At 36.8% G+C, this 19,755-nt stretch overlaps 9 protein-coding genes across 9 annotated transcripts; 4 read left to right on the forward strand and 5 right to left on the reverse strand.

Moving 5' to 3' along the window:
• The first annotated feature begins 98 nt into the window (after nucleotides 1-98).
• Nucleotides 99-1,662, forward strand: SPOG_01115 (rRNA processing protein Rrp16). The gene is made up of 2 exons (XM_013169387.1): nucleotides 99-301; nucleotides 349-1,662. Exons 1-2 carry the CDS (start codon nucleotides 165-167, stop codon nucleotides 1,475-1,477), a joined length of 1,266 nt encoding a protein of 421 aa, XP_013024841.1. The 5' UTR covers nucleotides 99-164; the 3' UTR covers nucleotides 1,478-1,662.
• Nucleotides 1,477-3,486, reverse strand: SPOG_01116 (U2 snRNP-associated protein Sap145). Its single transcript, XM_013169388.1, has one exon. The coding sequence runs from the start codon at nucleotides 3,410-3,412 to the stop codon at nucleotides 1,673-1,675; it is 1,740 nt and encodes a 579-aa protein (XP_013024842.1). The 5' UTR covers nucleotides 3,413-3,486; the 3' UTR covers nucleotides 1,477-1,672.
• Nucleotides 3,487-3,568: 82 nt separating this feature from the next.
• On the forward strand, nucleotides 3,569-7,625 carry SPOG_01117 (phosphoinositide phospholipase C Plc1). The gene has a single exon (XM_013169389.1). It carries the CDS (start codon nucleotides 4,166-4,168, stop codon nucleotides 6,884-6,886), a length of 2,721 nt encoding a protein of 906 aa, XP_013024843.1. The 5' UTR covers nucleotides 3,569-4,165; the 3' UTR covers nucleotides 6,887-7,625.
• Nucleotides 6,896-7,709, reverse strand: SPOG_01118 (small histone ubiquitination factor Shf1). Its single transcript, XM_013169390.1, has one exon. The coding sequence runs from the start codon at nucleotides 7,548-7,550 to the stop codon at nucleotides 7,062-7,064; it is 489 nt and encodes a 162-aa protein (XP_013024844.1). The 5' UTR covers nucleotides 7,551-7,709; the 3' UTR covers nucleotides 6,896-7,061.
• Nucleotides 7,710-7,838: 129 nt separating this feature from the next.
• Nucleotides 7,839-10,134, reverse strand: SPOG_05194 (uncharacterized protein). The gene has a single exon (XM_013169599.1). It carries the CDS (start codon nucleotides 10,019-10,021, stop codon nucleotides 9,713-9,715), a length of 309 nt encoding a protein of 102 aa, XP_013025053.1. The 5' UTR covers nucleotides 10,022-10,134; the 3' UTR covers nucleotides 7,839-9,712.
• SPOG_01119 (uncharacterized protein) lies at nucleotides 10,110-11,603 on the forward strand. The gene has a single exon (XM_013169391.1). The coding sequence runs from the start codon at nucleotides 10,148-10,150 to the stop codon at nucleotides 10,601-10,603; it is 456 nt and encodes a 151-aa protein (XP_013024845.1). The 5' UTR covers nucleotides 10,110-10,147; the 3' UTR covers nucleotides 10,604-11,603.
• Nucleotides 11,604-11,696: 93 nt separating this feature from the next.
• SPOG_01120 (uncharacterized protein) lies at nucleotides 11,697-12,833 on the reverse strand. The gene has a single exon (XM_013169392.1). The coding sequence runs from the start codon at nucleotides 12,779-12,781 to the stop codon at nucleotides 12,473-12,475; it is 309 nt and encodes a 102-aa protein (XP_013024846.1). The 5' UTR covers nucleotides 12,782-12,833; the 3' UTR covers nucleotides 11,697-12,472.
• Nucleotides 12,834-13,845: 1,012 nt separating this feature from the next.
• Nucleotides 13,846-15,371, forward strand: SPOG_01121 (CCR4-Not complex subunit Caf16). Its single transcript, XM_013169393.1, has 3 exons — nucleotides 13,846-14,290; nucleotides 14,373-14,492; nucleotides 14,581-15,371. Exons 1-3 carry the CDS (start codon nucleotides 14,164-14,166, stop codon nucleotides 15,177-15,179), a joined length of 846 nt encoding a protein of 281 aa, XP_013024847.1. The 5' UTR covers nucleotides 13,846-14,163; the 3' UTR covers nucleotides 15,180-15,371.
• SPOG_01122 (formin Fus1) lies at nucleotides 15,267-19,670 on the reverse strand. The gene has a single exon (XM_013169394.1). The coding sequence runs from the start codon at nucleotides 19,486-19,488 to the stop codon at nucleotides 15,418-15,420; it is 4,071 nt and encodes a 1,356-aa protein (XP_013024848.1). The 5' UTR covers nucleotides 19,489-19,670; the 3' UTR covers nucleotides 15,267-15,417.
• Between the last annotated feature and the right edge of the window lie 85 nt (nucleotides 19,671-19,755).

The raw sequence follows: 19,755 nt of genomic DNA on the forward strand, positions 1-19,755 counted from the left end.
TCTAATCATAAAGAAACTATTTATTGAAATATAAAAATTTTTGGTGTGTGAAGGACTTGCGCGTCCCTAGAGTCAACGCAGCTAACACAACTTGACCTTAGCAAACCTCAGTCTCTAACATTGACTTTTCGTACAGGTGGAATTCCCAAGAAAAACAGTTAAAAATGGGAATCCAGGGAAACGCTGCACCATCTCAATATAATCAAAGATCTAGAAAGAACAAGAAATCATGGAGAAAGCATATCGATTTGGAAGATGTCGAGGGTGGCCTTCAGGCTGCTGGGGAAGAGGAAATACGAGGGTAAGCCTATTGAAACGAATTTATAAACAAAGGCTAACAATATTAAGTGATAATTTGGCTAAAAAGTCTAATGACGCTTTATTCGTAGTCGATACTTTGGGTGATGATCGTGTGGCCAAGAGAAGCAGGAAAAAGATAAAACCCTTGAAGGTAGATGAAATTTTGCAAAACAAATCTGCCATTGGAGAGTTGTCTTCAAAGCCTAAGTCTAATGGTTTTGGCTTAAGCATGGACAACAAGGGCAAAGTAATGTCAAAGAACGAGTTGAACCGTTTAAAGTCTTTGGTACACAGAAACCCCTTGGGACCTACGGCATCAGCAGCAGCAGCTAGTCTGAAATCTCAAGAAAAAGAACCAATTGAATATGATGTTTGGGAAAGCACGGCAGAATCTACGATTCCCGTAAAACGACCTTCTTCACTTTCTAAGGCGCCTGAAAATCTTGCTGATAATGCCGAACTTGTTCCTAATGTGGAAGTCGCTGATCCAGGCATGTCGTATAATCCTGATGCTAATGCATGGATGGGCCTTATTGATCGAAAGGGTTCAGGCGAGATCAAAAAAGAAAAAGAACGTCTTCATGAAATTGAAGTTCAGAAGATGATTAGTTTAAAAATGAACGAAGACAAAGGTCTAATTTCAGACGAAAACGAGCGCTCTGGGGATGAAGAAAATACAACGGAAGCTGAAAAGCAGATTGAGACTCACGGCAAGGTTGAACCTAAGCGTAAGACGAAATCTCAGCGAAATAAAGAGCGTAAAAGGAAGGAAGAACTTGCAAAGTTAGAAGCTGCGAAGAAGCAAGAGCAATTGCTAAAGATGGTTGATAAAGCTCCTTCTATTTCGAAGACTTTGAACAATAAAGAAGAAAACGAGGAGAAATCACTAGTGGACTCAAATAATTCGGGCACTACAGAAATTCGTTTGAAGAAGAGAAAATTTGGCAAACACAAATTACCTGAGAATCCATTGGAATTGAAGTTGGGTGATGAGTTAACTAGCTCTCTAAGAGAACTGAAGCCTGAGGGTAATTTGTTTAAAGATCGATTTATCAGCCTTCAGCGTAGAGCCATTATTCCACCATCAGTGCCTGCAAGCAAGCGTGCACGATACGGTACTAAATTGAAGGAAAAGTACAGCCACAAAGACTTCCATCTACAAAAGACTGGTATTTAATTTTTTTTAAGTTTGGATTTCGGGATCTATTTTTTGGGTTGGTAGCATAGCTATTTAATTATACGTTGGTTTAATACTATTTGGAAAAAAAAAATTAGTGAATACATAACCTGGAGATAGAGAAAGGGAGCGCAACAAAATAAAGTAAAACTAACCTAATTAACATTACATACATTAAAAATCCATCTAAATAAATTACAAACGAAACTTTTCCTTTTTTGGTTGAGTTTTTTGACGCTTAGCAGCGATAATAGACGCCTGCTCTGAAACCATTTCAGACAAATCGTTTTGCCACTGGTCATTTTGTCGGTTATCAGGTGCTTCTGCCTCTTCTGCTGATCGTTTGGAAGAACGCACTCTTTCATTAGTAGGAATTTGATAACGATGGTCGGGTCCCATGAATCCTTCCACGTTTGTATGTTGTTCCGGAAGGACTTGATAAAGAGGCCTAGAAGAATCATCTTCCCGTTTATTAAATTGCTTTCGCAATTCGAAATTCTCAGCTTCAATAGGCCTTTGATCAAAGTAGGAAATAGATTCAACACCTTCATCTTCTTGTTGAGCGCTTGTAGTACGCGTATTATATCCAGCTTCATTCGCATTTACAGATTCTTCACCAGCTTCTTCTCCTTCTTCTTCTTCTTCCTCCTCCTCTTCTTCTTCACTAGATTCTTCCTCCTCAAATTCCTCTAATTCACCCCAATGCTGAACCTCTTCTGGAGGACCAGCACCTGCGGGAATGCGTGGTTTTGTACTACCAAACACATCTCCATATAATGGACGATTGTACTGGTCAACAGGAGGTTTGCCCCATCCCCCAGGATGATAACCCCATTGTGCTCCGACGGGGATAGGGAAATTAACACCGGGAATTTTCAAGTCAGGATAGCTTGGAGGAGGGCCAAATTTTTGCATGGCATAAAGCCAAGGAGGAGGAGCACCCGATGGAATACCTAATGCTTCCCGCAGTTCCTCGGATATATCACCAGGCCTCTTTTCTTTTACATTGGCTTCCAATTCTTTTCCTTCATAATAACACTCACCGAAGCCGGTTAAGACTGGTTTCGTTTGATAACGAAAGAAAGCGTCGTGAAGTTTTTGATAATCAATATCAAGTTTTCCCATTTTTGGCTGAACGCGCTCCCTCATTTTTTGACGAAGGGGCAAATCAGCTTCATTTTCATGGACCGCGTTTCGCATTTGAACAATACCGGTAGCACGAATATACGAAGGTAGCTCAAATAGTTGTCGCTCAATGCCTCGTTGTCCACTGAGATAATCACGCTTTTGGTTCCAATGACGAGGAACAGGTACAGTATTTGGGTAAGCTTTAAGATGAGTAAGGAGCAAAGGATCAGGAGAAGAAACATCCCACCATTCAACCACATCAGGCTTTTCCGAGATCATTTTTAGATGTGCAACCGTCATTCGCCTCATCTTTCGTAGCTTCTTACGGCTTAGTTTTTCTTCTTCGCGTTTCTGTAGCGCGTCCTCTTCGCCTTCGCTAAGGACCTCATCATCTGAGTACATTACTTGGCCTTTGTCTACGGCTCCCGCGTCTGCCTCAGGTTCAGGAGCAACGAATTGATTGATAATGTCTCTATACTGAGAAAACAACGGATCTGAGCTGTCCATGTTAAGATAGTCCACTACGAGTAAAGGATCTGCCTCGTTCGAAACACCACTCTTTCTCGTCGTTTCATAATCTTTTTCTGCTTCATTCGAAGCTCCTCTTCCTTCAGTTCTATAAATTCTCTCCCAATCATTTCCATCACCATCCTTGCCTTGACTTTGTGATTGTTGTTGTTCACGTTGAAATTTCTTTTTCTGTCGCCTTACTTGATTACGACTTTTTCTTTGCTTTTCCTGTGCTGATTCTTTTAAAACTCCATTTTCTTTTTCTATTGCTGGCTGAACACTCGCTGTTTCCCCCATTGAGGTCGTTTTATGTGATTTTTACTGTCTTGCAAGTTTCTAGGGTATGTACTCTTGGAAAATTCAATTAGGCCCATTTGTGCATTACCCTTACTCAGTGGGGAGTCAGGTTGGCCTTGACCTGTACGCGAACTTAGCTATAGCAAAATAAGAATAAACAAAGAGAGCAATAAAAAAAGTGAAATAACAGAGGATGTGAAACATTGACCACGAAAAAATATCGTACGTATAGAGAAGAAAGGCTTTGTTCCTCTGAAAACCTCTTATTTGACAAATTTCATAAAAAAAGCTCTTAATTGAAAGGATTCATCGGATACGTTAGTGAGATTCATACTTTCTGCAGGAGTTGTTTCTAAATTGGCCGATTGACGCGTGAATTGATGAAAAAATAGTCGCGTATTTAAAATATACAATTTTGTTTACTACTGCAGCAGAGTGATGGTTTGCTAAAGTACAGTCGAGCACAATAAAGCAATAGATAGGATTTGTTTGAGATTCAACTAAACAGATTCAGCTGTGTTTTTTCTTAAGTCAAGTTCAGAGTTCTTGTATAAACTTCAATGAGCTGTTTGAAATTCAACTGAAAGGCTGTTTACAGATATTTCCTCATTTTTCAGTTCAGGCGAAAAAAGAAAGCCGTCTCTCTAAAGGAAAAAGGCCAAGTCAACTGTGAATGAATTTGGAGACCAACAACGGTTTTAGAAAATGAAGGACAGATATTTTGGCTATAACATTTAAGCGGTTGTATAATCTATGCTATTCAATCAAAAGATAATGGATCAACAGGAAATCGAGATAGTTAGGGAAAGCCCTGTTCCTTTAGAGAGGACATCAAGTTCGTTTCAATTAAATGAACAATTTGTGCCCTCTGCTACCACTCCAAACCGGAGTCATTCTGTGAACAATCCACTTTCGGCTTCAAATGATGGACTAGAACATACTACATGTGATAAAGAGGCCTCTTCTTCAGGTACATTAAAAAAGCGATCCAATTCTTTTTCTTCTTTTCTTGACGCTCACTCCAAAACGACCGTTCCGTATAGTGAAACTGATCGAAGTCCTGGGTTAAACTGGCTATCTGTAAAGTTGAATATTTTATTTCGATCGCAAAGAGCCCCGCTTCGATCTTTACGAAAATCTTCTACATCATCAAATAACTCAAGATCAGAGGGCAGCAGTACTCAGACATTTCCTTCTACCTCTGATATATTCGACACAAAGCACTTGCTTGCGACTATTGTCCCAGAATCCATCCAAAATGGCTGCTTTCTTTTTCGAGTGACTAAAAAGAAGGTACGACAGCGAAAAGTGTCACTGGATCCGTTTACAGGCTATATGATCTTAGATAAAAACACTGGCAAACCTTACCGTAAACTATGTGTCGATGACATAAAAGAAATTCGTCAAGGAAGCGAATCTAGAAATTATAGAGAACAATTTAAAATTTCTTACGAAAATGAAAAGCGATGGTTCACGATTGTTTACACAGCTGAAGATAAAATGAAAGCTTTGCATTTCATTTCTCCGACTATGGACGGTCTTAATCAGTGGGTAATGGCTTTAGAAGGCTTAAAGACATACCGTTTAAATGAGTTTATTACAGGGTCTCGTTTTGTAACAAATCACAATGTTCAAACGATCAAGGGAGATGAACAATTAGACCATCCTTGGGAAAAATTAGAAAAAGATGAAACAGCGGAATTAACCTTTGTGGATGTACAATGTATGTGTCAAAAGCTACATCTCAATGCCTCCTTTGAATATCTGGAGCAGATGTTTCGTAAAGCTGACACTCTGAGAACCGGAAAACTAAATTTTGAAGGTTTCCAACACTTCGTTAGTATTCTGAAAACAAGGCCAGAAGTAAAACAGATCTTTTATAAATACACGGATAATTCGAAGGAAATGAGTCTGGATCAATTTATTTTTTTTTTACGAGATTCCCAAAAATCGACTATTAATGATGATCAAATTGAGCTTGTATATAGCTCGTTTTGCAAATCTCATGACTCTCCAATGGATTTAATTGAATTTACCTCTTATTTATCGTCTCCGGCTAACGCCCCGTTAACTTCAATCAATCAAAATATGAATCGCCCTTTAAATGAATATATTATCTCTTCTTCGCATAATACATATTTACTTGGTAAACAGTTTGCTGGGGAAAGTTCAATCGAGGGTTATATTCGGTCTTTACAAAGAGGTTGTAAATGTATTGAAATAGACTGTTGGGATGGCCCTGATGGACCGGTGGTTTGTCATGGTAGAACGTTTACATCAATCATCCGGTTTAATGATGTTATAGACGTTATTAAAAAATATGCATTTGTCGTTTCTGCTTATCCTGTGATTATATCCTTAGAAATTCATTGTTGTCCAGAACAGCAGCAGCAAATGGCCTGTTACATGAGAGAAGCTTTTGGAAATTATTTATTAACTGAGCCATTAGGAATACATGAAAAAGTGCTACCATCTCCAGAACAACTACTGTACAAGATTTTAATTAAAGTGAAATGCCAAGCAACTATTTCAGCCTCCAACACGATAGATGTTTTCCAAGGCGGCGTTGTCGATTCGTCTACGGATACTACAGAATCTTCTGAATTAGAAAGCGGAGAGCGGAATTTATCAAATGAGCCAAAGAAAAGGAAAAGAAAAGTAATTATATCTGAACTGCAGCAAATAGCACCATATGTTCGTTCACTCAGGTTTCGCAATTTTTCTTTACCCGAATCAAAAACGTATAATCATATATTCTCATTTTCTGAAAGGACTATCAAAAGACATGGAAAGACGATGTTTCCGCGACTGAGCAAACATAATACAAAGTATTTATGCCGGGTTTACCCAGGTCCTTTACGGCTTGGCAGTACCAATTTGAATCCTCAATTTTACTGGCGTATGGGTGTGCAGATGGTAGCTTTGAATTGGCAAACTTATGATGTTGGCCTTCAAATAAACGATGCTCTTTTTCAGGCGGATCCTCCTAGTGGTTATTTACTAAAACCAGAGTATCAGCGAACCATGGAAGAAAAAGTAAAGCAAAGTAAGCAATTAGACAATTCACCCAGGAAAATGTTGTTAAACATTGAAATATTATCAGGGCAGCAATTACGCCGTGCCAAAGAGCTGTTTAATTCGGAGACGCTTTGTCCTTTTGTGCAAGTGCAAATACATTCTATGGAGGAGACACCCTTTCGGTGGACTTCAAGTGTTGTACATCGCAATGGATTCCGTCCCATATGGCAAGAGAGTTTCCGCTATGAAAGCGTAACGAAAGATGATGTCTACTCTGTCATTCGTTTTTTGGTTCATCATCGAGGAAGCTCTGGTAATGATTCAGTAATTGCAGTTTTTGCATGTCCATTGTATAGACTTCAAACTGGTTATCGACATATTCCACTTTACGACATGCAAGGTGAAAGTTTGCTTTTTTCAACTTTGTTTGTACGCATTGAGAAGACTGAATTTTAACAAGAATCTGTTTAATGGGTATTCACCAGAAATTATTTATAATCAAAGTCTATTGCCTAGGGACACAACAACGGATAAGATAAATATTAGACTAAAGTACTATATAAACAAAAGTTATGGAAATAAAATCATAGACTGCATAGATAATCTATTTTTACAGAGAAGAAAAAGAATTCTAGATGTTTACACTATTGACAAAGTCGTCTAAGCTTTTCTCGGCAGTATTACTTCTTAGTTGTTCACGAAAAACGTCTGGACGAACTTTTTCCCAAAAATATTTCTGCTGCAAATACTCGTGTTCAAAATTAGAAACGTTTTTAGAGGTATCTTGCCAAGCTTTTTTCGTGGATTTTAGTTGATTCGCTAAACCAGCATCAGGAAGCTTTATTAAAGGCGTCTGTTGTTCATCACTCGCTCTGGTATGAACGTCAGGGTCATTGAATCGATTTCCAGAACTAAATTTTGAAGGATAATAATGATAATGATGGTTAGAGTCTCGAGAATTAGAAGAAGGAAAGCGTGATTCATAACTAGGGCGTGACCTTGGGTTGTTGGGATGATATGTCCGGGAACCACTTTCGTGAATTGAACCACTTTTTTCATTAACTAATCGATGATGGTAATGATCATTTTTTTCATAACGGTAGTCGTCTCGTCTGCTCATTCTTGGAAATTTGAATTTCACCAGTGGCACATAAATTAAGATCTGAAATCCTCCTTTATATATAAGAATTTTTACCTCATTAATTTAATAATTGAAACAATTAAACGATATAACATACACAAACTTAAATAGAAATTAATATAAGATTGGTGGTGAAAGGTGGTTTTTACTTCTTTTATAAAAAGAACGCTACACAACGTTAATAAACAAAAGCTTGAAGGCAAAGACTTGGTTATCCATCTGTGCAATGTCAAATTGGACTCTTTTTAGCTATTCCATTTTGTTCAGGTTTGTTTAAAGGAATTCCTTACTTTTCTTCCTCTTATAAATTGTTGTCTGTTTATTATTCCAGAGTAGATTATTTGCAAAATAGTAAAACCAATATGGCATGGAGCTAATTTACCTTTGCTAATAAACGAACAAAGTAATGAAAGGACCGATATGGCTTTCCTTTCGCAAGGAACTTTTGTATTATAAGTTTGTACAACATTTTAGAAGGAACCCAAAGCTTTTGCCAAACCAAGAGGATTTCAGTATAAGATACTCATCTAAGGCTACTTCAAATATCCAATACTACATTGGAGGGAGCGAATATGATTGTGCTTTTATAACTTATGACTATGCTTGTTTGTTATTCACCCAGGGAACGTGAACACTGCAGTAAAGGTACCAAAAAGGTTATTTTCGATTTATATATCCGTCAAACAATGAATATATATATCCCACCCAGGAAACATAATGCAAGACGCATCGCTGAAAAGTTGTAAAACCATCACCATAATCCTTTCTCTTCTCGTCTCTTTTCTTTTCATTTCTTTTTTATAAAAGAAATCAAAGTAGGAAAGCATGTTTGCATATTTTACAATTTTCCTAGAGAATGAGACAATCAAAGATTATGTTACATGAAAAATGTTACCTGGAAGGTCACATTTGTGAAGAAAAAATGAACAGAAATACCAAAAGGACGATAAAACAACAAAATAACCGATAAAGTATAAGTTCTCATAGTACATAAAGTATTTATGGTCAATGCGTCTCAAGAAATCAGTCAAAGTTGTGGAAATATGATTGCGTCGTCGTTCATGTTCCAGTGACCGCTACTGCCGTCTTCATTCTGTGAGCACTAATCCCCATGGCTTTTGTAAATTGTCTTATCCATACTTCATTTTTCAATACCGAATTAGTGAATGAATGTGAAACGAAGGTTGGTACAAATGTAAGTGACATTTTGCTTGTCAATATCATACCAACGATTCTGCGACCTAAATTGTAGCCTAAAAAATAGTAGCGACATTATATCGGTAAAAAAAATTTGATATAAGTGGGATAGAATAGGTTAATTGCTTCGGTGTTGAATTTGATTAACAACTTATTACTAAACGTCTGGAGAGATATACCTAAAACGTTTCTGGCAAAACCAATGAAGTAAAGCAAATCTATTAGCTCTGCCAGCAAATTCTTCCTAACTGAAGTTTTAGGAACAGTTAGGGTATGTAGCCTTTATTTAGGCTCACTGTAATTCATGAATGTATGTATTTTACCAATCGTCAGAATTTAATTTCTCCGTTTATTCCTTCCTTCTTTGTTTGCGTTAGTCCATAAAGCAATATACTCTTTAGGGTCGTATATACTTTATAAAAGATTAAGTTTATAATTATAGAAACTCGACTGGGTCTATAGGAGGGGGACAATCCAAGAATCCTTAAGCGCATGGAATTGAATCGTTGAAGACAAATGTCGTGGAAGGTGTATATACGCGAGCTCATTATCCTAGATGATTTCGTGACAAACTGATGGGAAAGCTCCTTGATTGATAAAATAAACGCCCCAAATTCGATATATATGTACTATATGGGAAAACCAGATTGCATGCAGTAGAAAACTCTAGCGACGACTTTTTTGTTTTTGATGCTTTTAGTTATTAAATTATGTATGCTACTTTTAGGGCGGTTTTCATGTAGCTGTGGACTGTATTTGAGAACAAAAAGAAGACTCGGTTGGTAACCTCACGAGTAGACGCGAAAACGATCATTTTTGAGTCGCTTTTTCCTATCGTCCTAGGATATTCAGGTAAAGATTGACTTTCCTGAGGGTGAGACTTAGGACGAACGTTTACTATTATTTGACAGATACTGCTGCCATTCAAATCTTTGTTTTTCTCATCAGTCCCGTCCTCTTCTTTGTTCTTCTTGCTTTTCCCGTGGTAGAAACTTTGAAGAAACGTCTTGGATTTGCAAATTAATAAAAGACATGAGCCACAAAATATAGCAAATAGAATGAAACCATACGACTAGATCTGGTTTGCTATGGCATTTCAAGATTGACAGTACTCCGCTAACAAAGCATATGGATAAAAGACAGCAAATATGCAGAAACAGTCTAAAATTCCAGCGTGTTATTTCTTGGTTGACACCCTCGTATGAATTGTCTTCAGGTTGCCGATAATCGTACACAACTCGTGGCTGAAACATGTTGAGTCCGCTGCTTTATAATTGAAGTGGTTCTTTGATGGAGGATTCACTTTGGTGTTGAAAGTCAGAAGGGGAGGGAAAAAACGATACTCAAAGCAACCACCGCCAGTTCATTGAATCTTAAATATGAGTCAACCTGAAGAGACTTTTGAGAAAACTGCTCCTATAGCATCTGAGATCCCTCTTAATCCTGAACTAACTTCTAGCAGCAGCCTTTGGCAACAACTTCAAAGCAAAAAAAGTACTTTGAAAATTCTGTCATGGATTTTTGTTATATTGTATTCTATATATTTCTTCATTTTGTTTTTTATTTATCTCTGTAACTATTTGTCTAGTGCATATGCCAAATATGGCGAAACAGCCAGTGATAAATTTTTACATCCTGCGATGAACATGATAGCTAAAAGGAAAACCATTGAAAGAATTGCATCTTATTTTACATTTATTCCTTGCTTGATACTCGGTCTTTTCTGCTTGATTTTGCTTTCAATTTACTTTCGTTCTCTTGTTGTTAAGGTTGAGGGTAATTTAATCCCTTTGGAAGATTTTTCAAGGAAAGGCGATGATAAAAAGGAAAACTAGATTTACCAACATCTAGACTATGGTCTTAGTCCAAGCCCTGTTTTTCCTGAGAATCTGGGATATTTTAAGAATGCTTGCTCGTGTTTCCTTCAAGGAATCGAAACCATTCCTAAATGATTTGAACGTTTACGAAAACTATATGAAAAACGGTGCAAATTCTGTATGATAAGCGACATACTTGAACACTACTAGTTATGAATAACATGGAGTCTCCTAATCATTACCTTGACAACAAATGGATGATTGAAGAAGGCCTGAAATTTAATGAGTATTGCAAACTTGGAATAACGAATATCATATCAACTCTGATTAATCTTGACGAAACCTTCAATAAACGCTCCTTTTCAACTACAGCGGAATCCATACTTGCCAAATCACATTCATTCTATAGATTATGGAAAGAAAAGTGCTTCAAATTAGGTCAAGGTGACTATACATAATTCGTTCGTTGACTTCTCTTCATTCGCCATCTCTACAGCTTCCTGAAAAAGCCACGGTGTTTACCCAAAAATATTGTGTTTCTTATGCTTTATGAAAAGTCAATCTTGATGAAAATTCTATACAAAGCTCTTTCTTTCATACTAATCGATAGAACTCTTAAAAAGCTCAATTTCTTGTTTTGTTTATGTCACAGCAGGATCCTTACGCCGTATAATAATGTTTTTCGAATAAAATAAACAGCTAAAGCAGTATGGATGTATGCTGAATTGGACGTTGCTCTATACGTATATAAAAGCTATAATGTCTAGGGACCTAGGTAGCTTAATGATTTTGCAGGAAAACCATCTCATTTAGCCAGATCAGTCAAATCTTCCAATCTGAAGAATTCGCTTGTAGACACAGAGATATATATATTTAGTTTTGCTAATCAAATCAATCAAAAGACTTGTTATTGCATCATCAATTATATAAGGGTCTTTACTTTCCGATCGCATAATTCTTGATTTCTGTATCACGGTTTTAATTGTTTGTTTACAAGCTGTAATACATCATCCTTTCGTCTTATGGTTTTTTCTTAAATTGTACAATATCCTTATAGCATAGTGTACTGTAATACATTATAATATTAACAAAACACCTATAATGACATTTGGTCCTTGCTATATCGGATCTGATTGTTTAATCGTTTCGAATGTCAAAAAAATAGAATTCATTATTTTAACATGTTAAGTATATTATAACAACCTCATTTAATATTAAAAATAAATGGGTTACATGATATTCATGATTAGAACAGTTGTGAAGTTGTTTTGAAATGCAATTCCAGACTTTATTAAGGTAGTCAAGTGAATGACGAAGTATCAAATCATTTTTCTTAAATTATAGTGTTAGAATCTGGGGGAAGAATAAAGATAACATTTTGGTCGTAAACATTCATCAATGATGACGAGGTGTGAGTCTTCCTGCATGTCGATCTGGTGTAGTAAGTTTGATTCCTTATATCTTGAAGGGTTTCGTGCTGTCGGAAAACTCATATAATGTATTTTGCGGAGAAATTAAACCGACAGAATTTGAAATCTTTCTTTTTAAAAAAGGTTTAGGCTCATTCCGATCATACTTGTAGCCATAACCTTCCACGTACGTTTTCAATTGGGTTAGACTCAAACTGTCAATGTCGGAAATGGTTTTTAACTCAGGTAGGTCAGTAGTAGCATTTTCTCCATTTATAAACGGAATCGGTTTTGTATCCTTGCCAGCTTTTCTATTAATAATGTTTTTCAGATCTCTGTGCTGAGGTCCTTGTCTTGTTCATTTTGGAATTTGTTTGGCTGATGCTTGAGACAATATCACTCATATTGACTCGAAAAGATCTTTCAATAAGTCCAAGTTGTCTTTCTATTTCTTCTCTGATGATATTTTGTCCTAGAATCATATCTTCTCTGAGGCTATTCTGTCCTTCTTGGAGGCCATTCTTCCTTGAATCATATCTTCTCTGAGCTCTTCTCTAAGCTCTTGAAACATCCCACGAATTTCAGACAAGTTATCTTGTGTAAGAGTCTCTCCTCGAAGTTTGGATATAACTGCTTCATTAAGGCTCACCAATTTGCTTCTAAACGAGTCAAACTGATCCTGGGGAATCGCCTGTGAGAATTCACTTATGTAACGGCTTAAGGAAGCATAAGAATCATCAGACGGCGGAGGAATTCCAAATGGGTTCGTAAATAAATCTTGACTCATTCTTGAAATTCTTGAAAAAGGGTCAGCGAAAGCGAAGTGTGTAGCAACTATTAGTCACAATGAAAAGGTGTTGGTAGTTGTTTTGTTTGTTTTTTAAGTTGCGACACTTGCTTGGGAGGTCCCCCTGTTGTCAAAACAACGGTGCGAAAAGACAAGTGGATTTAGGGCTGCCCCGGACTTCATTAAGCATTTAGCGATTCCTAAAGCCTCATAAGTCGGCCGACGGTATGCTGGTGTCGGTATTACAAAAGGTAATTTACTACGATTATAAGTATTACAATATACTATCATAAGAGCATATTTTGAGTATTAACAAATAACATAAGACTAAAGGACAATAATATTACAAATAGTAAACAAAGCATAGAAAATACGATTTGAACAAATTAGACAGCTTTCGAAACGGAAGTTCTTTAGAAAAAGAAACTTTGTCTTATAAAGAAATAGATTACATTAGTTTTCTCAGCGAAGATATATAAAATAAGAATCCACAGTCGAATTCTCCAGATTGGAAGATAGATTCGACTGATCAGGCTAAATAAGGTCATCGAAACACTTTCTAGTTAATCAGATCCCTGGACATATTACTATTACTCTACGTAGTACTAACACGTCCAATTCCAATAGAAAATTCTGTAATTGTACTTATTATTTCCACTCGATTTACATTCTCATAACGTGTGAGATTTCTCCCGTGACACTGTGACACCCGTGACGTCGTGACAGTTAGCGATATTTGTACCCCAGCAATGTTACTTCTGGTCTTATAAATAAATAAATGAAATTGATACAAAATACCTGTACAGGAAGAAAAAGGAATTTGAAGACAAATCTACGTTAAGCATAATTTTGACATATGAATTTCTTTACTTCTCTTCTTGTCTGATCCTTTTTCACATATACTCAGAGCAAAAATTATGAAAAACTCACAGCCGATTCATACATCAAATGTTATAGATTCAAATTATTTACAACAACAGGATCCATAACTAAACATTGGTAGGTAGGTTCATTCAAGTATTTGTATAAACTACTCTGATTCAAAAGCTTGCACCATGAATTAACTTTTGGATCGTCACATAAAAATAATTCAGTACTAAATGAAAATGCAAATTTCGTTAACTTGTAAAAACGAAAATCTCGTTTTGGACGTAGATTGAATGATAGTGTTTTCCATACTTCTGTTTCACACTTCTTAAAGACCCTCTATATCCCTCCCATAATTTTACTTTACATTGAACACTTTGATCCTTTTACCTCATATTTTTTTTTAGTATATATTCATTATTTCGATCATAGAAGGGTCATTTTCTTGTAAATAACCCAAAGAATAGATTTGGCGGTGTCTGCCCAAAAACAGCGTATAACTTGTTAAATTCAATATGGATCTCATTGAAGCTTCAAATCTGTCGTATACATTCTCACCAGAATTCCCACTGAGCCTTGATCATGTTTCATTAAGCCTCCCTCGAGGATCCAGGACATTGCTCGTTGGCGCAAACGGTGCTGGTAAGTTTTTTATTTTATTTTATTTTATTCTATGTTTCTTATTCATCTCGTATACTAATACATTGCTTGTTTTGCTGGATAGGTAAATCAACTTTATTGCGTCTGTTGGCCGGAAAGTCTCTAGCTAAGGCTGGAAAGGTGTCAGTATTTGGTAAAGATCCTTTTCGTGAATCCCAAAGTACTGTTGTGTATCTTGGAACAGGTATGACTGATATTTCGTGTCGATCAATGTGTCGACGAAATAGGCTCAAGTATTCCTTAAACCCAAACAAAAAGCTAATCTTGCGTAGAATGGGTCAATAATCCAGTCGTTCATCGAGATATGAACGTTGCTCGACTAATTGCATCTGTCGGAGGTGATTTATTTCCAGAACGCCGTGATATGCTACTTTCCATTCTAGACATTGATCTTCGATGGAGAATGCATGCCGTTTCTGATGGTGAAAGACGTCGTGTTCAGCTTTGCATGGGACTTTTACGACCATTTGACGTCCTTTTGTTGGATGAAGTTACTGTTGATCTGGACGTACTTGCTCGTTCTGATCTTTTAGCATTTCTCCTTTCAGAAACCGAAAAAAGAAAGGCGACAATTGTCTATGCTACTCATATCTTTGATGGTTTAGCAAGATGGCCTACACACTTGGTACATCTTTCTTTAGGGAAGGTCATTGATTCAGGTCCTGTTTCAAAGTTTCCAGAAATCCACTCTGTTACCAATACCGGAAACAGCGCCTTATTAGAGACCTGTTTGACTTGGATAAAGGAAGACAAACGGGTCCGCGGATCTCGTGAAAATGAAAAGCGTAACACTTGGCAAGACGTACAGGATACTTTCAAAGTAGGTACAGATGTTTTTACTGATTACTTTAAAATTTCTCGTGCGAGATAAATATTACTATTTTCTTTTACGGACTCAAATTTTCGTCTACTCTGATTATACAGTTACAGTCGTAAACTGGAGATCAATCTTACCTCTAATGAACCATAATTAATTACCAAGTATATTCCATATCCATGTCACAAGCGTCTATATTATTAGTCTAGTTCAGTCTATATATCCTTTTTGGGACCATATCATCCATAATTATTATTCGTATTCAATCGTTTAGTCATTAGGTGTCATCAGATTATTTTAATTGTTTCAGCATGTTTTGAGCTTTCAAAACAACCGTCTTCGGGCGTTTAATATGCGAATTCATTGATTCATTTGAATCGGAGTTAGCTTCATTTCCATCTTTAGGAAAATCTAAAGCTAAAAGCTCTTCCTCATAGTCAACAAGACGTGATACATCACACTTTCCCTGTTTCAACTTTTTCAAGAGATTATCCATGACAGCATTCTCATCTTTAATAGTTTCTTGTAAAGTACTTTGCATCAAGTCTTTTTTACCTGTTGCTTCCAAAGCTTTTAATCGTACATGAGCAATTCGTTCCTCTTCTTCAAACTTCAGATTGGCTTGTTTAACTTTATTGTATTCCTTCAAAAATTCATGAAGACTTTCAAAGAAGTAGCTTCCGGAAGCAAGGCTATCAGAGTTTTCACCAAACATTGTCAAAGTACACTCAAAAGTCTCTTTCATTGACATGAGATCTGACTTTAATTTTTCCGTTATACCTTTCGCTGATGGTATCCATGGAGTAATTATCTCACGTATGCGATCATCGGGATGCAGTGCTTTCGTTCCTGACAATTCGCCTTTTTCAGAAAAATCTTCCTCTGTTTCTTTAACTAATTGGCCAAGGCTTAAACAGTCTTGTTCTAGTTGATCGAAATTGACTTTCACAACTTCCGGAACATTTGCCAAATCATGAAGAAATTCTTCTAGCTCAGGAAAACATTTGCGAATGATACCTTCGACGGTATGTAGTAATGTCAAGCCGTTTTCTTCATTCTTTATCATGCTTAACCGCTGCAGACTATCGATTTTGAATCCTTGTCTCTGCCTGGGAGTGTCATTCATATAGTTTCCAAGAAGCAAAATCAGGTTTAGTAGATACTTGAAATTCGTACTCGTCTTAATATCAAGTAAAGTGCAATGAATTTTCCTTATTTGCCTTTGTAAGTCGCGATGATTTTGATCAAGTAGAGACATGACTTTCAAAGATTTCATCCTCTTTTCATAATAACTCTCAGTGTCAATAATCAAAAGCACGTATACTTGCTCCCATTTTGTGAGCTCAAGCAAACCCCTATTATAATTAGGCACTCCATTGTTCCAAGTTGTACGGAAAGTAGAGAGATTTTTCTTCAATGAATCTTGGAAGAACAATTTTCTATCCACAAAGAAATCAATCAATTCCAATATGTCAGAATCGCAGTAATAAAACTTGGAAGCAATCTCAAATGAAGACAAGCAAACAAATCTATGCAATCGAATGCCAAAATACTGCTGTAAATCAGGAGGCATAAATCCATTACTAGTGGAATCTTTTTTCTTAAACTTTTTGGCTTCTCTCATGGCAAAGCAAGTTTCAAGGTTATTCAAAATACCATCACAATTCAGCTTGATACTTAAAACGAAAGGATCAGCTAAAGGTCTATTCCATAGAGTACGCTCGACCGGTACCTCTAAATTTTTCCAGTGCAATTGTTTAAGTCGTTTCGAGGGGGAATAATATAACTTCCAGTGTGGCATTTCTTTTCCTGCTAGACTGTTATTCTCAACTGCACCATTAAATATATCTTTCGTAGTAATCTCTTTAGAATTAAAATCGTCAGGAATCTTCAAGGTATTAGTCATAGAAGGTTTAGTATCACCATTTACTTGAGGGATCTGCGCCGGAGGTAAAGGAGGAGCTGGTGGAGCGATAGGCGGAGCAGAAATTGCTTCATTTTGACTTTGCTCTAGCTGGTTTGATGAAGCATTCAAAGTACTCATGTCCTTTGGCTCTTCGGATAATTCTTCAATCTCACTTGAACAGAGTTTGCCAACATCTGGACTTCGGCGGAAATAAACTATAGGACTTAGGCTTTCCGCTTTATCACTGACGCCACTACAACCCTCGTTTATATTCATGTGAACGTCAAACGATTGAATAGACACAGCGGATACAGGCTCGGCTTTAAAGGCAATAGAATTTGCCTTTGATAAATCAATACCTTTACCTGAGCCCATACATTTGCTAGATCGATTGCCTTGCAGTGACCTTGTCTGTTTAGAAGTTGCACGCAAAATGGGGTTCAAGATGCCTGAATGATTGGTAGATTCTTTTCTCTGCTTTATTAAGTCATCATTTGGTCCAAGCTCTTTCTTCTTCGAATAATCTATTCCTGTCAGGTCGCCGACGGTTTCTTGTCCTTCTATCCGTTCTGATGAATTCATGGAATTTTCATTCAAAGTAGTAGATTTTCCTATGTTTTCATCTTCGGCCATCTTTTTTAATATCGAAACGACGTTGTTCTCATTGCCATGAAGACATGAGAATTTGTCAGGAAATAATGTACTTAAAGAATCCGCTATCGAAGTTAAGTCTGCTTCATAACCTTTTTTCAGATTATCATAACTTCTTTCCATTTCCTTGAAACTCTTTCCTATGGCCGACGAAATTGCACCATAACCAGGAGCATCCACAGCATCTGGCGTTGCAATTTCACTTTCGCTAGCTCGATGATGTTTCGAAGTTCGATTAGTTGTAGAAAAATTAGCATGATTCCTATGAGAAAAGCTATCAGAAGTCATTTCTTCATGTAGTTTATCAACTTCAGAAGCAAAGGTGCTTTCAAAAATTGGTTGAAGACTTAAAATATAGCAGTCCAGAAGTTTAATTATTCGAGAAGGAGCTTTGTTAGTTTTCACTAGTTTGAAAAAATGTTTAAGGAACTGTTTGAGAAGACCATTCAGGTCTTCATTGTCAAATATTTTAAGCACAGAAGAGCCTAAATCACGCTCATTTGATGGAGGTTTCAAATCAGAAAAAGCATTTTCAATAACATAGTAATACTTTCGTACCTGTCTCTCTATATCCTGATTCCTTATGGTACTCATCTTTTCAAGGATAGGTTGAAACCGAGAATCTTTAATCGTTTGATTGAATCGGCACAGCATTTCCCTCGTAGTAAAGTTTTCCAAGAGCGCATTAATGAGCAACATTTGAGAAACACAATACTCAAGGACCATCTGGTTATACCGGATCCCTTCTTCACGGGCGTCTTTTCCAGCACCAACAAGACTTCCAAGCTTTCCTCTGTTATCAATTGCAACCTCCCAATGATGCAGCCAAAGGGGTATAATATTTAGGGAATTTTTACTTTTCAACGACAATAATTCAATACCTCGTAAGACTATGTTCACACCTGTCGGATTGTTCCAGTAACACAAAAAGGTCAATATTTCGGCGGATATTTTGCGGATGGATAACTTAGGTTTCAATAGACATAGTAGAATGGGCTCTATCATGTACTCTTTATCTATATAGAAAAGGACGCCTTCTTCATGATTCATCAAACAACGGAGACATTTTAAAACGGCTAACTCCAAATTAGCATCTGTTATTTTGGGGTATCTTGTATCCCGAAAGTCACCCAAAAGCTTAAGTAAAAGATCTTGGCCATCCATCATAAAAAAAGTACGAACCCAAGTAACAGATTCAGTGCGAAGAGCGACTACTAGGGACTCTACATGCTTGCACTTTGGCATTTTATCTAAGAGCTTCTCAATGTAAGATGCGACTGAACACTTCGTTGTAGTCTCAGACTCGTTTCGCTTAACAGCGAGTACTTTATCCTTTTTAATAAGGTAATTCGTGATAAATGCCCATTTATTTTCCATAGACAGGGTTATCTTCGGGTCCCAAAAGAAGGAAGAGTACGATTCCTGGTTCTCTTTCTTTAAAGTAGTAACCACTTCTAAAAATAGCTCATCAACCAAATTAGGATCATTTGGACACTTTTGGTGAATATCTACGGCATCAAGGATTCTTGAGTCGGTGACGTTGTTCTTTTGAGTCTTTTCTAAGCTACTCATTGAAGGAACAGAATTTCTGTCTTCAATGCTTAGAAACGATGAAGTAAGCGACCAATTTGAATGTAGATCATCATTTTTCAACTTCCATTGCCTTGATTTTTTTGAAGCTACCGATTTGGTACTACTCTCCTTTGGAGAAGTTGCAAATGTATCGTTTGGTGGACCATCCATAATTGAATGAATTGAATCTCCCTTAATAATGGGTTTGGATATTCGAATCTCATTATTCCCCATTATGTATTGTTTCACTCTTCAATTTTTGACTTCTTTTCTATGGTTTTAAGAAGTTTGACATAGAACACAAATGTATTGATCAAAGAATGAGTAGTAAAAGAGTTTGGTGAAAGGAAAGTTCTCAAACTGCCTGTTTCATTTTCTTTGTTCTCGGATTCCGTCAAGATAGATGTAATTTTTTCTACGTCAAGTACAAACAAAGAAGAACAAAGAAACTTTGATAATGAGGTTTATAAGTGGCTAATAAACGTTATTTTAATCAGCTAA

Source organism: Schizosaccharomyces cryophilus (assembly GCF_000004155.1).
Source record: "Schizosaccharomyces cryophilus OY26 unplaced genomic scaffold supercont4.6, whole genome shotgun sequence".
Lineage (NCBI taxonomy): Eukaryota > Fungi > Ascomycota > Schizosaccharomycetes > Schizosaccharomycetales > Schizosaccharomycetaceae > Schizosaccharomyces > Schizosaccharomyces cryophilus.